This window comes from Clarias gariepinus, chromosome 7 (assembly GCF_024256425.1).
Source record: "Clarias gariepinus isolate MV-2021 ecotype Netherlands chromosome 7, CGAR_prim_01v2, whole genome shotgun sequence".
In the NCBI taxonomy this organism is placed as follows: domain Eukaryota; kingdom Metazoa; phylum Chordata; class Actinopteri; order Siluriformes; family Clariidae; genus Clarias; species Clarias gariepinus.
Genome location: NC_071106.1, coordinates 36,892,501 through 36,905,989, shown reverse-complemented (window position 1 = coordinate 36,905,989; position 13,489 = coordinate 36,892,501). Strand labels below are relative to the sequence as shown.

At 38.8% G+C, this 13,489-nt stretch overlaps 2 protein-coding genes across 2 annotated transcripts in view; both read right to left on the bottom strand.

Moving 5' to 3' along the window:
- Positions 1 to 411: 411 nt before the first annotated feature.
- On the bottom strand, positions 412 to 5,558 carry LOC128528106 (dynein regulatory complex subunit 4-like). Its single transcript, XM_053500858.1, has 9 exons — positions 5,478 to 5,558; positions 5,250 to 5,345; positions 3,581 to 3,778; positions 3,271 to 3,477; positions 2,371 to 2,425; positions 2,078 to 2,283; positions 1,278 to 1,445; positions 781 to 867; positions 412 to 704 (listed from the first exon to the last, which is right to left on the bottom strand). The coding sequence occupies exons 1-9, from the start codon at positions 5,478 to 5,480 to the stop codon at positions 534 to 536; spliced, it is 1,191 nt and encodes a 396-aa protein (XP_053356833.1). The 5' UTR covers positions 5,481 to 5,558; the 3' UTR covers positions 412 to 533.
- A 1,514-nt stretch (positions 5,559 to 7,072) lies between these two features.
- The window catches only part of LOC128527470 (dynein regulatory complex subunit 4-like), a 9,618-nt gene continuing 3,201 nt past the window's right edge, over positions 7,073 to 13,489 (bottom strand). The window contains exons 3-11 of the mRNA XM_053499862.1: positions 13,079 to 13,276; positions 12,788 to 12,994; positions 11,545 to 11,599; positions 11,259 to 11,464; positions 9,773 to 9,940; positions 9,285 to 9,371; positions 8,983 to 9,192; positions 8,605 to 8,670; positions 7,073 to 7,389 (exon numbers count right to left, since the gene is read on the bottom strand). Of these exons, the coding sequence (XP_053355837.1) occupies positions 7,240 to 7,389; positions 8,605 to 8,670; positions 8,983 to 9,192; positions 9,285 to 9,371; positions 9,773 to 9,940; positions 11,259 to 11,464; positions 11,545 to 11,599; positions 12,788 to 12,994; positions 13,079 to 13,276 (1,347 nt within the window). The 3' untranslated portion in view covers positions 7,073 to 7,239. The remainder of the gene's footprint in view (positions 7,390 to 8,604; positions 8,671 to 8,982; positions 9,193 to 9,284; positions 9,372 to 9,772; positions 9,941 to 11,258; positions 11,465 to 11,544; positions 11,600 to 12,787; positions 12,995 to 13,078; positions 13,277 to 13,489) is intronic.

Below are 13,489 nucleotides of genomic sequence, written 5' to 3'. Positions count from 1 at the left end.
CTTTTAGGATTTCCCTTCAAAAAATGTTGAGCACAAGTTGGATGCAGGTGTTAAAAGCAAGCCACCGCATGCCATGCAATGATAATCCACAAGAGGGCAGAATACATGTATCAAATTGCATACAAAGGGAAAGAAGCTCCTGGCTTCCTAATATGGTTGCCTAACTCATTTACAATAAATAAATAGTGAAATAACCTGACATAAAATGCTGCCTATTGCCAGATCGGAAGCTCCACATTGCAATCACAGGCACAGTAAATAAATAATTGTAGGTCACTTTGTCCTGTGTGAGTATAGACAGAGATTTGCTTTGACCTTTAATTACATTCTTATTATAAATGACTACGGACATAAAATGGAATGAAATTATGTCTTTTTACAAATTGGCACACACAGTACCCGTAACTCAAGGTTGTGTTTCCTTCATCAGAAAACAGGTTCAGTAACCAGCAGTATCAGGAAGTGGTTCCTGATCGGAAGGTTGGGGGTTTGAGTCCCAGCACGGCCAAGTTGCCACTGAGCCCTTGTGAAAACTACCATTTCCATTTCAGGGAGGCATTACTCTGTTCCCCTTTCTTCTCCACAGTGTCTGTAAGAGTGGTCAATTTCCTCTCCAGAAGAAGGTTCTTAAAGCTGTTCTTCTGATGCACCTCCTGAATGGCCTTGCTGAACTTCTGGTGCAGGACATCGTGCTTCTGCTGCATCTGACAACCAAGAAATGAGAGAGTGGAGATTTTAAACAGAATTAAGCTTTAAACAACTTAGTGTTTTCTCTCTTACCATAATGATTCTCTGCTTCATAACTTCATTCTCCAATTTCTGATCTTTCAGCTCTGCATCTCTCGCTTTCAGATCTGCTTTCTTTTCCTGATAAAGGAAAGAAACACAATCACCTTAAAATGTTGCTCGGTTTAATACTCATACACACAACATATCACAATATCTTAATGACTTTTAGACCACAGTGCTGTTTAATTCTCAATTCTGATTGGTCAGAAGTTGTTGGTAGCTGCTGATGGTAGCGCCCACTGAAAATTACCTGTTTATATTAGTGCACTTGGATTTAATATGCTAACTTATGGTACTTTATGGTAAACAGGAACTTAAAGAGTAGAAAATGATGAACAAAAAAAGGATAATTGCAAGTTGTTGTGGGCTAAAAGGAATAAAAGAGTTCAGGACATGCTGTTATTGGAAAACTTATCATCTTCATGTCTCCATGATGGCGACAGTAAAGTGATGATGCAACTTCAATGCAAAAATAAAAAAAAACTTACCTTAAGTAAGGCTTTGTCCTTGTGGTAGTCGGTGAGCTCTTTCTGCAGGTCTGACACTTCCTGCGTAACTTCCTGCAGCGTCTCAATCAAATGCTGGTTCTCCTTCAGGACCGTGGTCATCTCTTTGTCTGCCGCCTCTTCCTTCATCTTCATTTCAGCTCTTTGGTCCTGTACATACACAGCCATAGAAGAGCGTTATAATGACCTGCACAGAGCTCATACAGATATCCAAAAAGGTGAGGATTTAAGACTGACACAAGCTGACTGACTTTAAGCAACTTGCTGTTTAAGGCCATAAAAGAAAAGTTAAAAAAGCGGGTGTTTAACAATGCAGGCAAAAAGAAATAGAAAAATAAACAGGTGGACAAGACTCATGTCCTGATGATGTAGCCTCAGAGCATTTTATGGATTATTTGTTTGATGTTTTTCTTTTTTAATAAACATTTTATAAAACATATGGATTGTGCAGTATAGAGTGACAAGAAGCTATGAACTAATGATCACGTGTGTTGCGTATCTTTGGACTAAAATAATAATATACTTATTTTAAGAGTTCTACATTTTTGTAATGGTATTACCATATTTAGTGGTAAAAATGCACGATATAAAAATAATGATAGTTTTGATTCTACCTGACATGTTGAAAAAACAAATATGAGGTTTGAATTCTGAAGCCTCCCCGTTAAAACACACTGGCAAGGCTTCCATTGCACGTACTGTATATTCTGAAAAGATTCTAAGCATACTGTACATCTGATGTAAAGCAAACCGGCAGGAGACTGCAATTCTTCTCAGCGTACCTTAAGTAAGTTGATTTGGTTGAAGCTCCCGAGAGTGATCTCACTGTAATAGCTCTTAAAATCGCTGAACGCCTTCTCGTGGTTCTTTATCAGCATGCTAATGTGAAAGTTCTTCTTTTGCTCAGTCTCATGGAGTTCATTCTTGCGCCTGAGGTCTTGCTCCGCTCGCTGTATTTGCATCTTCTTCTCATAAGTAGCTTCGATTTCTGTAGATAAACTTCAGAAGCGTGAGTTGTGCTCCAGTGCTTCATGTAAAGTTACAAGCAAATTAAAGCACACTATTAATAGAGTACCTCGAACCTTGTCCTCAAATTTCGTCCTCAGCTTGGTGGTTTCCTTATTGTGGTTCTGTGAAAACAAACCAGAGCCTATTAACATGATGGTAAAGGTGAATGATCTGGCAGTGCAGTACAGATAACTGGATCATATTTACTAACTTGAAATGAAGCTCCATGCTTCTCTATACTTTTGGTTACAGAATTTTATAGTAAATTTTGATTTAATTTCAGAGAAAGTAGACGTTTAAAAATTGGTGATATCAAGATTAACGCGTCAATGCATGTGATAAATCTAGGAATTTTGACACATTACTATTTTTTCTAACACAAATGAATTATATGACCAAGTTCAGCCCTAATGGCTTCCCATAATTAGAGCCGTGTTACCTGGCTGTGTCTACTAATAGGATGTTTAGCACTGATAAAACCGTGTACAAGAATACATTAGGTGTAAGACATGGGAGTGGTGGCTCAGGTGGCTAAGGCTCTAGGTTGTTGATGTTTGAATCTGAGCACATGATATTTAAGAAACATAAATGTTAATCTAAGGCAGGAACGTCAAACTCACATTCTGTGTAGGCCACATCGGTATGTGTTTGAGAGCTTAAAAGAGATTGTTCTCGCTTCAGAAACAAAAGTCCAGGGGTGGAGCTGGACCTAATCTTATTGCTGAAACCTTGATACACAGCCAGTAGAAGTTGCACAATGAGCCTGATAAGGTGCAACTCCACGACACCTTAAACTTCTGGTTGCACAGCATAGGGGTCTTGGTCTTTAAAAGCCATAAATCTAAGGCTATTCATTTTTAACATGTAAGGGATGTATAAGGTGCAATGTTTATCTGATTGCAGTTATCTGCATCTAAATTCTGAAAAACAGATTTCACACATATAAACATCCTCAGCTTTCACTCACCAGCTTTAGGTTCTTGATCAGGTTCAGGTAGGAGAGCTCCTGCTCATTTATATTCGCTTTTAGTTTGAGCCTGTCTCTCTGCAGCTTGCTTTCCACCTCTGTATGTTCAGCCTCCATCACCTTGGTGATCACCACTCTCTCTGTCTTCAGCTCGCCAATTGTAGTTTGCTGTTCCTGCAGCAGGTGTCTCAACTTCTGATCGTACATCTAAAGACACACACACACACACACACACACAAAAAAAAAACAGAGTGTATAAGAAGAAATTTTCTCTGACATGTCTCCTGAGTAAAAGAAGAATTACTGATACCATGGTTTTAGCTTGATGCCTCTCAGCATCAGCTTCCAGGTCCTTGTCTCTGTTTCTCAGATCTGTTTTCTTCTCCTCTAGCTGCTTTTTGGTCATCTCACAGAAGCTTTGGATCTTGTCCTTTTCGAGCTGGAAGTAATTGCGATCCTTGACCTCCTGTTCCATCTGAGCATGCATCTGTTTTATCTTTTCTTCCAGCTGATGAAAAATGAACAATCAACACAAGTGGTGAATTACAGCACAATAGTGTTAAAAGGCAAACTTGTTCCATTGTTTTAGTGAATCGTTTATAAATCCATAAAAAAAGAATTTACTTGTGCCAAAACAAAATGTCTTATTGCACAAGGTGTGGCTGCTAATTTTCTTTACTATAGTAGGCCTATTTCTACCATAGTGCCAATTAAGGGAACCAGCATTAACCTTTTCCGCAGTTTGAGCTACAATAGCTTTTCTATTGGATCGGAATACACATGCCAGCTTTCACTCCCCACGCACATCATTATACCTTGGCCGCCCATTATCCTGCCTTAAGATTACTGTTTTTTTTTCTTGGCCACTTTCGGTAGGTTCTGACCACTGTAGCCTGGAAACATCCCATAAGAGCGGTAGTTTTGAAGTTGCTCTGACCCGGTTGTTTAGCCATTACAATATCACCCATATGACAGTGGCCAAACTGCTTATGCTTGCCAATTTTTTTTCACACCAACATCAGGAACAAAATCTTAACTTGCCGTCTTTTTTTTTCTTTACAGGAAAAGAAAACTGGTGTACTGGCAGCAGGGTTATGGGTGGCCAAGGTTCACTGATCCACATGGGGAGTGAATGCTGGCCCGTGTAGTCTGATCCAATAAAAGTGCTAGTGTAGATCAAACTGAGGAAAAGTTTACTGCTGGTTACAATAGAAAAATGTCAGAACTCACAGTGCATCACAGTTATGGAGGCAAAAAGGGGGGCCCTATTCAATATAAGGCAAGTGGTCATAATGTAATGGCTGATTAGTGTTTATGCTTCAAGACGCCAGCTGACTTTATTTTATTTCCAAAAAACATAGCTGAGTCTAGATCTGAGCAACTCCAGATCATTGCGCTGCCTCCAGAGGCTTGTACAGTGGACAATATGCATGATGGGTGCATCGATTCATGAGCTTCCCCTTCTTACCCTGACACGCCCATCACTCTGGAATAGAGTCAGTCTGGACTCATCAGGTCACATGACCTTTTTTCATCGCTCCAAAGTCCAATCCTTATGCTTCCTAGCAAACTGAAGCATTTTTTTCTGATGAGTCTCACTAACGAGTGGTTTAGTCCCAATCCTCATGGGTCTCATTACATTGTGTGTGTGTATGAAAATACTCTTATTTTCACTTTTAAAAATAGCTCTGTTTTTTTTTCACCATGCAACTTCAAGTGTTTAAGTGATCTCTGTTCATAATTTTTTCCCAGACTACATTTCTTCCAGAGTTGATGGTTTAGCTCTGTCCTTCCAAGTTTTGATAATGTGTTAAAGGATTCTTACCCCATGTCCAGTCATTTCAAGTCTCCTTAGTTGTTTTCTTTGCTTGTAATAATTTGATTCTCCTTAAAGGGTGCCTTTTTTGACCAGGCTGTGTATATACTGTACATGATGATTAAATAAGGATAAGACAATCTACACATTAATGAAACTTTACCTGCTCCTTCGTCATCTCCTCATTGGGAAGTCCAGAGCCAGACTTGCCCTTCTTCTTCCCAGATTTCTTCTTCTCGGCTGATTTCTTTTTCGGACCCTAAAACATTAATAAGGCGTATACTTAGAATTACCTTCTAAACTTAAACAATAAACATTAAAAAAGTCTATGAAAAACTTTAAATGATAAAAAGTTAAATGATGCATTTGTTTAAAGTGTATCTGTACTTACCATTATGCTTTTATTTAATTAACAAAATATCTGAAGAAAAACTAATGACAGAATCTACAGATTCCGTGTCGTTTAAAGCTGTCTGCTCGGTTTAATAAAGTGCTTTGATCGTGACGTAATAAAAGCGAAAGATCCGTGACGTTACAGAAGCGCGGGAGACGGAGCACGTTCACTCTGACTGACCAGGAAGGAACTTTAATCTCATTCCATCTCATCAGTTTGGAAAAGCAGTCGAGCGCTGGGAGAGACCTGACCTAAAGTCACGTGCAGATCCACGGACACACCGCACGCGCACTGTTAACCTGACTGTCTGTTCAATGCAGTCCTACTATAAATGAGGCAAAAAGTGATTTCTGAAAGAGTGGTTCTTAATAATAAGCGGAAACTAAAGCCAATTAAAAGTTTACAAACGTATTTATATTATAAACCTTTGCGCAGAAAATTACTTTACAAATGTAAGGTCAAAATTGCATACTATTGCTTAAAAATACAAAAAGCCAGATCATAACAACCACAATAATATTAATAATATTAATAATAATAATAATAATAAAATTGCAGTCATTTTTACATCCAAATAAACTGTAACATGTTGCTTTGTTTCAACAAAATCTGCTTTATTACAAATCTTATTAGATCTTCATACTGGCCTAATAAAATGTCCATGGATAGAGCACAGAATTCAATGTAATTATAAATCATTAAAAAGTATAATGGATTATTTCTTTGAAAAAAATAATATAAATAATATTTTATAGCCATATTTCAAATAAATGCTGTGGTGACTGAATAATTTAGGATGTGATATTCTTGAAAATAATTCCACTTTACATTACACTGCATTACATCACTGCATTGATAATTATTTATATAATACAATCTGAAGAAGGATATTAAAGTCCAAGTCTAAGTTGAAGATGAAGTGCAGAAAAATAAGGTAATTTTGGAAGTTGTATGACTAAATGTTGCAATAGTGTCCACCAGGTGGCACCCAATACAAGCTAAATACTTGACCAGTGGCCACACCTAAATAAAGCAATATGCTGAATAGTATATTGTATACATCCATTACAATAATGTGTTTGTGTTTTAGTAGAAATTTTAGATAAAACAGATTTGATGTCTAAAATACCTCAATACCCTGCTCCAGGTAATGTAACGTTTGCTCTAAATTAGTCCATTAGCATTATTCACATGCCTAGTCAACTGGCGCTGATGCAAAGTAAAATTCTCTACAAATATTATATATGTCCATACATGATTTCAGCTTTATATTATATTGAAACATGTTATATAAAAGTGAGTACTTTAACTTTCACGTACAGTAACTTCAGGAAAAATGAAGAAAATGGGTCAGGATGAATCCATGGAGCCAACCTGCCCTGTGCCAACAGCTCAGGCTGGTGAAAGTGGTGTAATGGTGTTTTTTTTTATCTCTAACAAACACCAGGGCACTTATTACAGATAGCTCGCCAAAAACTATACCATTTACAGCTCAAATGCCAGTGCGTCCGAGCATTGGTACTGACTACAGGTGTTCCTTTATGTGGTGTTCCTAACAAAGTGGTAAAAGAGTGGTAGGACAGTATTTTTTTTTCTCAAAATATTTATTAGGACAAATTTAAAATTATTTCATAAAAGAGAAAGTAAGACAGAAATATCAGCACTTTTGTTGTTGTAGCATGATTTTGAGCTGTGAGTGTAAGATGAGTCTCAGGATATTATATGTCTGATGTGAAAGTACATGTTTAAGGCAACGATGCTAGAGAGGGGCAGACACCAGGCCGGCTGGTCCCTGACCTAAGGTCTGCTTCAGTAAACTGCTCTCGAGGGGTTTAAAGCCCAGTTCATCCACTGGAATGCCGAAAGCCTGGAGTTTTGCTTCATACGTCCTCAGCAGGTCGTTATGCGCCTGGAGGAAGAAAACAAGCTATTAAGACGAAGGTGTTTAAAGAGATTTTCAAATCCTCCAACTAGGGTTTTTCACATTTATAAGCAAAAACTCTACCAAGGGTTCAATACCATACCTTAAACCTTAAACCTTTTAAATAAAGATTATATTTACATTTTCAGGTAAAACACAACCATAACAACAGCAAATAAAAAGTACAAATCTCATACCTTTATTTTTAGGACTGTGTGTAAACTTTCTAGGTTTTGAGAAAATGTTTTTTCTGGTGGGAATGCACCTAAAGGTCCTGGGATCCAGAAAAAACACTCACTCATTCTCTATACCTCATATCCTGTTTAGGGTCGTGGGGGGCCTCAAGCCTATCCCAAGGAACTCTTGCCACAGCGTAGGGTACACCCAGGACGGGGTGTCAATCCATCACAGGGCACACAAGCACACACACTTACATCCTGTGGTCAATCTGGTAACGCCAATTAGCCTAGCCTGCATGTCTTTGGATTGTGGGAGGAAACTGGAGTACCTGGAGGAAACCCACCAAGCACGGGGATGCAAACATGCAAACTCCACACACAGACCTTAAAGTGGAAATTAAACCCGCAACCTGGCTCAATTGGCTCATGGTGCTAACTATTTCTTAATTAATTTATTGTAAATGAGCCTCGAATAGAGATGCTTTTTGATCCATGCCGCAAACAGACACAACGTGTGATTACTTTTGTGTCACATTGTCCCTCTTGCGTGTGGACTGTGCTTTACTTTATAAATCTAACCTGTAACTGTGTATTTATTATGACTAATTAGGGAGCTAAAAGTGATCATAATTGTGAAATTTTCTGAAATGCCTGAGAGTCTTTAAATATTGGAAAGTTAAATATTGTCATGGTGTCCCCATGACAAAACACCCGACATGCAATAAGATGCGGCAGGCAAGAGGAAAAAGTGCATCGCAGATTTACCATGGCCTAGATGTTTTTTGAAATTCTAGAGGCACAGGCTAACACTGCTCTCTGTGTGCTCTGTGTTCTCCGACAGAACTGCTCTCTGCACCAGGCTCCAAGTTTAGATCTACAATAGAGCAGCTCCACACACTACGTTTGGAGTTGATGTCAACAGCACAGAATACTACAGTGAGCCCGAAGGACATCAGTGAAGGACTTCTTAAAAAAAAAATTATAATAAAGTAATATCAAGCCATAGGGATGTTGATGAACCTACCTTACATGTACGAGCTAGTTCATAATGTAGGTCTTTAATTGCAACGTTTTTCGAATCCAGAACTTCCTATAAATAAATAAAAAAATTGATCAGAAACGAAATAACAAAAAGGTTTAACTCTATACCTAAAGATTTTGTCAGAATTACAACGTGCAGAGATTTAGATGAGATAGAATGGATTATTAGCACATGGTAAGAATTAGATGTTGTTGTTTTTTTAGACACACATTAGAAACCCTGAAGGCAGTTCATACACATGTTAATGACAGACAGGCAGCATTTTTGTGATTTCTAAATGATTTGGTGTAAATGTAACTTTGTGTATTTAGCTTTGAAAAATTTGCACAGGACAACCCAAGGTTTAATAATCTGCAGTACCTCCAGCTTGCGAGTGACCACGTTTAGGGCACTGGGCTCTAAGTTGGAGGCAGCGAGGACCTCGTTAAGCTGTGCCTCCTTCTTCTCCAGGGTGTCGGTGAGAGCACCCAGTTTCCTCTCCAGAAGAAGGTTCTTAAAGCCGCTTTTCTGCTGTACCTCAAGGATAGCCTTGGTGAATCTCTGGTACAGATCATCACGCTCCTGCTGCACCTGAAAACCAAGAAAAGAGAGAGCCAGGAGTTTTTTTAGCAAAAGTATTTTTTTTTTGTTGCCTTTTTATGACTTGGTGCTTACTTTCTCACCTTACTGAATCTCTGCTCCAGCACTTCATGCTCCCATTTTAGGTCTTTCAGCTCTTTATCTGACACTTTGAGACGCGCCTTAACTCCCTGACAGAGGAATGAAACGGTATTGCTGAAACGGTGATCTATTTAGTACACACATCCACACACTATTCTAATACATGGAGTTGTTGTGCTGATGTTCCATGTATCTATTAACGGGAGTTACAGAATATAATATATAGGTTTTAATAAATAGAAACATCTTGCATTGTTCTCCTGCAAAAATCTTACAAAACTCATCAGTTCATGCTGTTATTGGAAAATAATTATCTTTCTAGTAGTAACAGTAACTCGAGTACACCACTCGGTCACACCTCCACAAAGATGTTACAACTTACATCATAGAAGCTTATTTATTGTGAATGTAGTCTGTAATAATAGATGTATAATTAAACCGTGAAAGTGATGATGTAACTTCAACACACACACAAAAAAAAGAGATGTACCGCCAGTAAGGCTTTGTCCTTCTGGTAGTTGGCGAGCTGTTTCTGCAGCTCCGACACTTCCTGCGTGGCTTTCTGCAGTGGTTCAGTCAAACGCTTGTTCTCCTGCCGGATCTCGGCCATTTCCTTCTCTATCCTTTCCTCCTTCTTCTTCATTTCAACTACTTGCTCCTGCACATACACACCCAGAAAAAAGAACAAACAGGTATAAAGCTATGCAGGACAGAAAATAAGCCTGAGATGACACTGAGATCAGCTACAGTGTAATATTAAAACCACTGGACTAATATTGTTGAAGACTAATTTGTGCTGCCAAAACCGCTTGAAGCTCCAAAGGCATGGACTTGAAGAGACCTCTGAAGTTGTGTTGTGGTATCTCGCAGATCCTGCTTGACCGCACTCGGATCTGGAGAATTCGTTGTGAGCGTGGTAGATCTAGGTCAGTGGTCAAAGGAGCCAAGGTTTTCCCAGAAGAACATTGCCCAGAGCATCATACTTCATCTGCCCACTTTTGCCTTCATCCCATAGTTCATCCACCTCCATCTTTTGTCATTGTTCTGATGCTCCTGTGACCATTGTAAGTGCTTTAAGTGCTGCAGTACAAAAAAAGTCAGCACTTGAACTCCGACTGGTGTGTGACTTTTCAGCCCCATATGCAGCGAGCTGTGATGCACTGTTAGATCCGACACCTTTCTATTAGAGACAGCAGGAACTTTTCCTACAGTTGTGCTACTGTAGCTCTTATATGGGATAAGACTAGACTGGCTAGTTCTCGCTCCCAACGTGCATCCTTGGATGCTCATGGCTACCACTTATTTTTGTTAGATTCATTTTAGGCAGGATACCAGAAACACCAACAAAAATCTAAGGTTTTGGAGATCACAATTTGGTTCTTGTTAAAGTCACTCAAGTCCATATGCTTGGCCATTTCTCCTGCTTTCAACACATCGACTTTGAGAACGAAGTGTTCAACATTCAAGATAATGTTACTCACCTTACTTCAGTGAAGCGGTCCCATGGCTCATCTGTGCGTGTTGGAGACCAAGTTTCACTTCATGCATTATTTTAGATTAGATAAGCTTTTAGGATTTAAATTTACCAACTGGTTCTACAGCACTTAAAGTAGCCATGTGTATGAAAATCCCTCAATAATACCAATGAACAAAAAGACAAAATGTAGCACATAAAACAGAACAGGCAGAAATTTAACCGAATTAAATGGACGTTCTTTACATTAAAAACTACAACAAAAAATAAGCAACCAGGAGGATTGGCTTTTAGAAGAAAGTCGTTAAGGGCTGGAACACTTGCTTCAAACAAAATGGAGATTATGCATAAACCTATTTGTGGTCAACAATACAAAAAAAGTTTTTTAATTAAACTCACAGATATAAGAACAGATATACTGCTTAAGCAATTCTGGATTGCTTCTAGGCATACATCTAATGTAATTCTAACCAGCCGGAGATGATGAGTCTCCTTAGCATACCTTAAGCGAGTTGATTTGGTTGAAGCTCCCAAGAGTGATATCACTGTAATAGTTCTTAATGTCGCTGAACGCTTTCTCGTGGTTCTTTATCAGTGTGTTAATGTGGGAGCTCTTTCTTTGCTCAATCTCGTGGAGTTCAGTCTTGCGTCTAAGGTCTTGCTCCTCTCGCTGTTTTTGCATCTTCTTCTCATAAGTAGCCTCGATTTCTGTAGATAAACATCAGCAGTGCTCTAGTGTTCACTGTACAGTTACAGTCAAAAACAACCAATACAGTTTAATACAGTACCTCGAACTTTGTCCTCAAATTCACTTCTCAGCTTGGTGATCTCCTTATCGTGACTCTGTGGAAACAAACGAGTGCCTGTTAACACGACAGTCATAATGAATAATCTGACAGTCATGTGGTTTATCTTTATATTAATGCAATGAGCTGGATCAGGTACTGACACCACCTCTTGGAAATAACTCCACTCAGGTAGAAGCAGAAGCTGGACTTTAAATCTAAAGCTTTTCATTTAACAAATAATCTATGCTAATAATTAACTTCCTATGCTAAGGACCTAGGACTAGGTGCTAAGATTTATAACATTTCTACAGCTATTTTTATTCCTTTTTCATGTTGTAATAGCTGCTTCTTTGCAATAGCAGTAATGGATGTATTTGTACAGTTGTGGTCTTACACTCATCATGAAAATTAATTTTATGGCAATATTGGACCATCACTGATTTCTTTAAACTAAACTTTTTTTCTGGAGCAGAATTATTGTATTGACATGCTTCAACAATTTGAAACACAAGTCTTATTAGGGCCTCTAAACCTCCTGTTAGTGATTATTGACTCCAGCTTGTGGCTTCTCACTCGTTCGATTAACCAAGACACAGTACAGTGGCAAAATCCAAGTTGCCCAGTGCAGATCAGAGATTGTGGATGATAGATTTACACAAGTTAGGAATGTTTCTTAAAGCCATTTCTGATCAGCTCCAGATTCAGACCTATCAATCCGACGCAAGTACATTATTGGAAGATGGAGTCACTTTGCCAAGGATTGGAAGAAGACCCAAAGCTGCTGGAACACTAGTGTCACTGTCTACAGTCACTATGGACTGAAAGGTGCCGTCTCAACAAAAAAAAGAAAAAGCCTTCTGAAGGAAGGTTTTGACCAGTGGTATGAAGGTTAACAGTGACGTATTTAACTCCAAAGACACTGTACCGACTATTAAACATGGGTGTGGTAGCATCATGCTTTGGAGCCAGTGGAACTGGTGCACTGTACAAGGTGGATCTAATAATGAAGAAGGAGGAAGACAACTTCAGAATTATTTCAAAGAACCTAAAATCATCAGATTAAAACCTGGACAAAATGGAGTCCAACAAAACAATAACCTCACACACACTTAAACACTGGTTGTGGATTGGATAAAGCAGGTTAACCTAAAAAGTTTTGAACCATTCTAACCACAACTGTATGTTCATTTGTGTTACTGTTTAACCATCATGTGTCAGAGAGCAAATCTCAGCTTGCACTCACCAGTTTTAGGTTCTTAACGTAGTTCTCGGTTGAGAGTTCCTGTTCTTTCAGATCTACTTTCAGGTTGCGCTTGGCTCGCTGCAGCTCACTTTCCACCTCTGCCTGCTCTTTCTCCAGGAGTTTGGTGGCAACCACTCCCTCTGTCTTAAGCTCGGTAATGCTGTTTTGCTGTTCATACAGCAGGTGTTTCACCTTCTGCTTGTACACCTAATGACAAAATGCATCATGTTAAACACGTCCTTTTACATAACTTCTGAGGAACTGAAAAACACAATTAATTATTAAGTATACCCTGATTTCAGTTTGATGGCTCTCCTCAGCTTCTTCCATTTCTCGGTCTCTGTTCCTTAAATCAGCTTTTTTCTCCTCCAGTTGTCGTTTGGTGATCTCCCAGAAGGTGTGTATTTTATCTCTTTCGAGCTGAAAGTAATTACGCTCTTCTCTCTCCCGGTCCAGCTCCTCACGCAGCCGGATAATGTGTTCTTCCAGCTGATAAAGAATCAACAATAGCGATGAAATACTGCGCTCCATAAACCAGGAAATCCATTACCAAAAAAATGTGCTTTGGTTAATGCTTGTCTACAGTGCAGTAAAAAAATAATCACATCCCTTGCTATATTTTCTAGAAAAAAATTGTGGAACTGCAATTGTATTTAACAAGCTCCATAAAAAGTAAACAGAAATGTACCTTATATCCTGTTC